The sequence below is a fragment of the Lygodium microphyllum genome, chromosome 26, assembly GCF_053477565.2.
Source record: "Lygodium microphyllum isolate KBCC chromosome 26, Lygodium_microphyllum_v1.1.10, whole genome shotgun sequence".
Taxonomy (NCBI): Eukaryota; Viridiplantae; Streptophyta; class Polypodiopsida; order Schizaeales; family Lygodiaceae; genus Lygodium; species Lygodium microphyllum.
In genome coordinates, this window is record NC_141160.1 from 130,055,175 (window position 1) to 130,057,259 (window position 2,085).

The 2,085-nt window shown below is 44.3% G+C and overlaps 1 protein-coding gene across 1 annotated transcript; it reads left to right on the forward strand.

The window, feature by feature from the left end:
- The first annotated feature begins 223 nt into the window (after positions 1–223).
- LOC148013803 (small ribosomal subunit protein uS3x-like) lies at positions 224–1,085 on the forward strand. The gene is made up of 2 exons (XM_087668057.1): positions 224–569; positions 680–1,085. The coding sequence occupies exons 1-2, from the start codon at positions 224–226 to the stop codon at positions 1,063–1,065; spliced, it is 732 nt and encodes a 243-aa protein (XP_087524183.1). The 3' UTR covers positions 1,066–1,085.
- Positions 1,086–2,085: the final 1,000 nt, after the last annotated feature.

Consider the following 2,085-nt stretch of genomic DNA (forward strand, 5'->3'; position numbering starts at 1 on the left):
TACAATTTAATTTTCATAGATCGAGGCATTCTCTCTCGTATTGTTTTTTTTTTTTGTTTCTCGGGCGGCGTCTCGTTAAGTTTTATCAGTTTAGTTTTCTAGTCGGTACGTTTCTCCCCATCAATATATATTCATTCACTTGCTCTGAAGATTAGAATGCGGGTTGTTTTCTTTATCCCTTCACGTCGACGTCGCATTACAATACCAGAAGGAGGGAGATATCATGGCGACAACGCAGGCGCGGGTGGTGATGAGCAAGAAGCGCAAGTTCGTGGCGGACGGCGTCTTCCTCGCGGAGCTTAACGAATGGCTGGCCAGGGAGCTCGCGGAAGCCGGCTACGCGGGAGTGGAGGTCCGAGACACCCCCATGCGCACTGAGATCATCATCCGGGCCACCAGGACCCAGAGCGTGCTCGGCGAGAAGGGCCGCCGCATCAGAGAACTCACATCTGCAGTCTACCAGAGGTTCCGCTTCGCCCCCGGAACTGTCGTGCTGTATGCCGAGAGAGTGCAGCAGCGCGGCTTGAGTGCCATCGCGCAAGCGGAGTCCTTGCGTTACAAGCTGTTAGGTGAGTGACCTTCTACAGGATACGGTTATCGGACTGTCATGAAATTATGTCCATTTGTTGTGACATGCATACTAAGTAAGAGTCGTTCTTTCCTGCAACCCTTGTCTCAGGCGGCCTTGCTGTCCGAAGGGCGTGCTATGGCGTCGTGCGGTTCATCATGGACAGCGGAGCCAAGGGCTGCGAGATCATCGTTAGCGGCAAACTTAGAGCCCAACGTGCTAAGTCTATGAAGTTCAAGGACGGGTACATGATATCGTCTGGCCACCCCGTCAACATGTACGTCGATTGCGCGGTGCGGCATGTGTTGCTTCGGCAGGGAGTGCTGGGTATCAAGATCAAGATTATGTTGGAGTGGGATCCCAAGGGCGAACAAGGACCGGCCACACCTTTGCCTGATATTGTCACCATTCACCCTCCAAAAGACGAAGAAGATCAGATGGCTCCCAAGCCTCATGCTGGAGAGGAAGAAGAAGAAGAAGATGCTGCAGCAGCCTAACTCTATGCTGTGTGCTTCTGGGAGACAATTCTAAATGAATGATTGTTGCTCATTTTGTTCCCAAAATGTAGCGTAGTGGTTGTGCTGGTAGGTGTTTATGTACTTGTCTCCTACTCTTGTCATCTTATGGTTTCGCTACAATGCATTTGTTTCTCCATCTTTGAATCTTATTCAGCTCATTACTATCAACCTAATTTGCTCATGATTCACACACACACACACATTCTCTAAGAATAATGAAAAACATAATCTCCATTGTTCATTTTTTAAAAAAATTATGTGAGTTTCTTGGTTCTCATAGATACATCTTATGTAAACTAGACCCTTTTTTAAAGCCCATTATATTCAAATAATCGCAAAGGTATTCTAGTTTGTTTATCTTAGGAGAAAAAGAGCACTTTGAAACACTTCATGATGGAAGTCTAACCTACTAAACATAGTTGGTCAATCACATCTCAAAACCCTTCATTCAGCATAGCACTTGTAAGTACACTATCTTGTTCATTTAGTATCTAAATCCAATTGCTACTTGGGCAATCATTCATCCATTTAGTGCATTCTTGCATATAGATGCCTATTATGTAACACAAACATGAAGTGTCTTTGAGATGCCTCCAAAAATTTCTTTAGATTTTAAGGGGAAAAGGGGATCTGCATCCCATTTTATGGGAGATTACCTTCCCTAAGCATGATGGTGGGCTAGGTAGTTGCACAACTTGAAAGAATGAATAACAAGCAACCTTGGTTAGCATGCTTAGCATCATTATGAGTGGTGCAATACTTCAAAGAGGAGGTTGGTACTATCTTAGTTGGAAGGATGTGAGCTTTTGTTTCAACCATGAAATTAGGACAAAGTGTTGGAATGTCACCCAATCTCAAATTATGAATCAAGCATACTACTTTATTAGATATGAGAGAGAGAGAGAGGGATGTAGAAAGAAGGTTTAGGGTTAGAGAGAGAGAAGAGGGTGAGAGATGAAGAGATGGAAATAGTAAAATATGATAAATGAATAAATACAT

Excerpts from the sequence above, each read along its gene's own strand:
- LOC148013803 (XM_087668057.1), top strand. The coding sequence starts at position 224 with ATGGCGACAACGCAGGCGCGGGTGGTGATGAGCAAGAAGCGCAAGTTC. Across the intron at positions 570-679 it reads CTTGCGTTACAAGCTGTTAG|GCGGCCTTGCTGTCCGAAGG; the intron begins GTGAGTGACCTT and ends CCCTTGTCTCAG.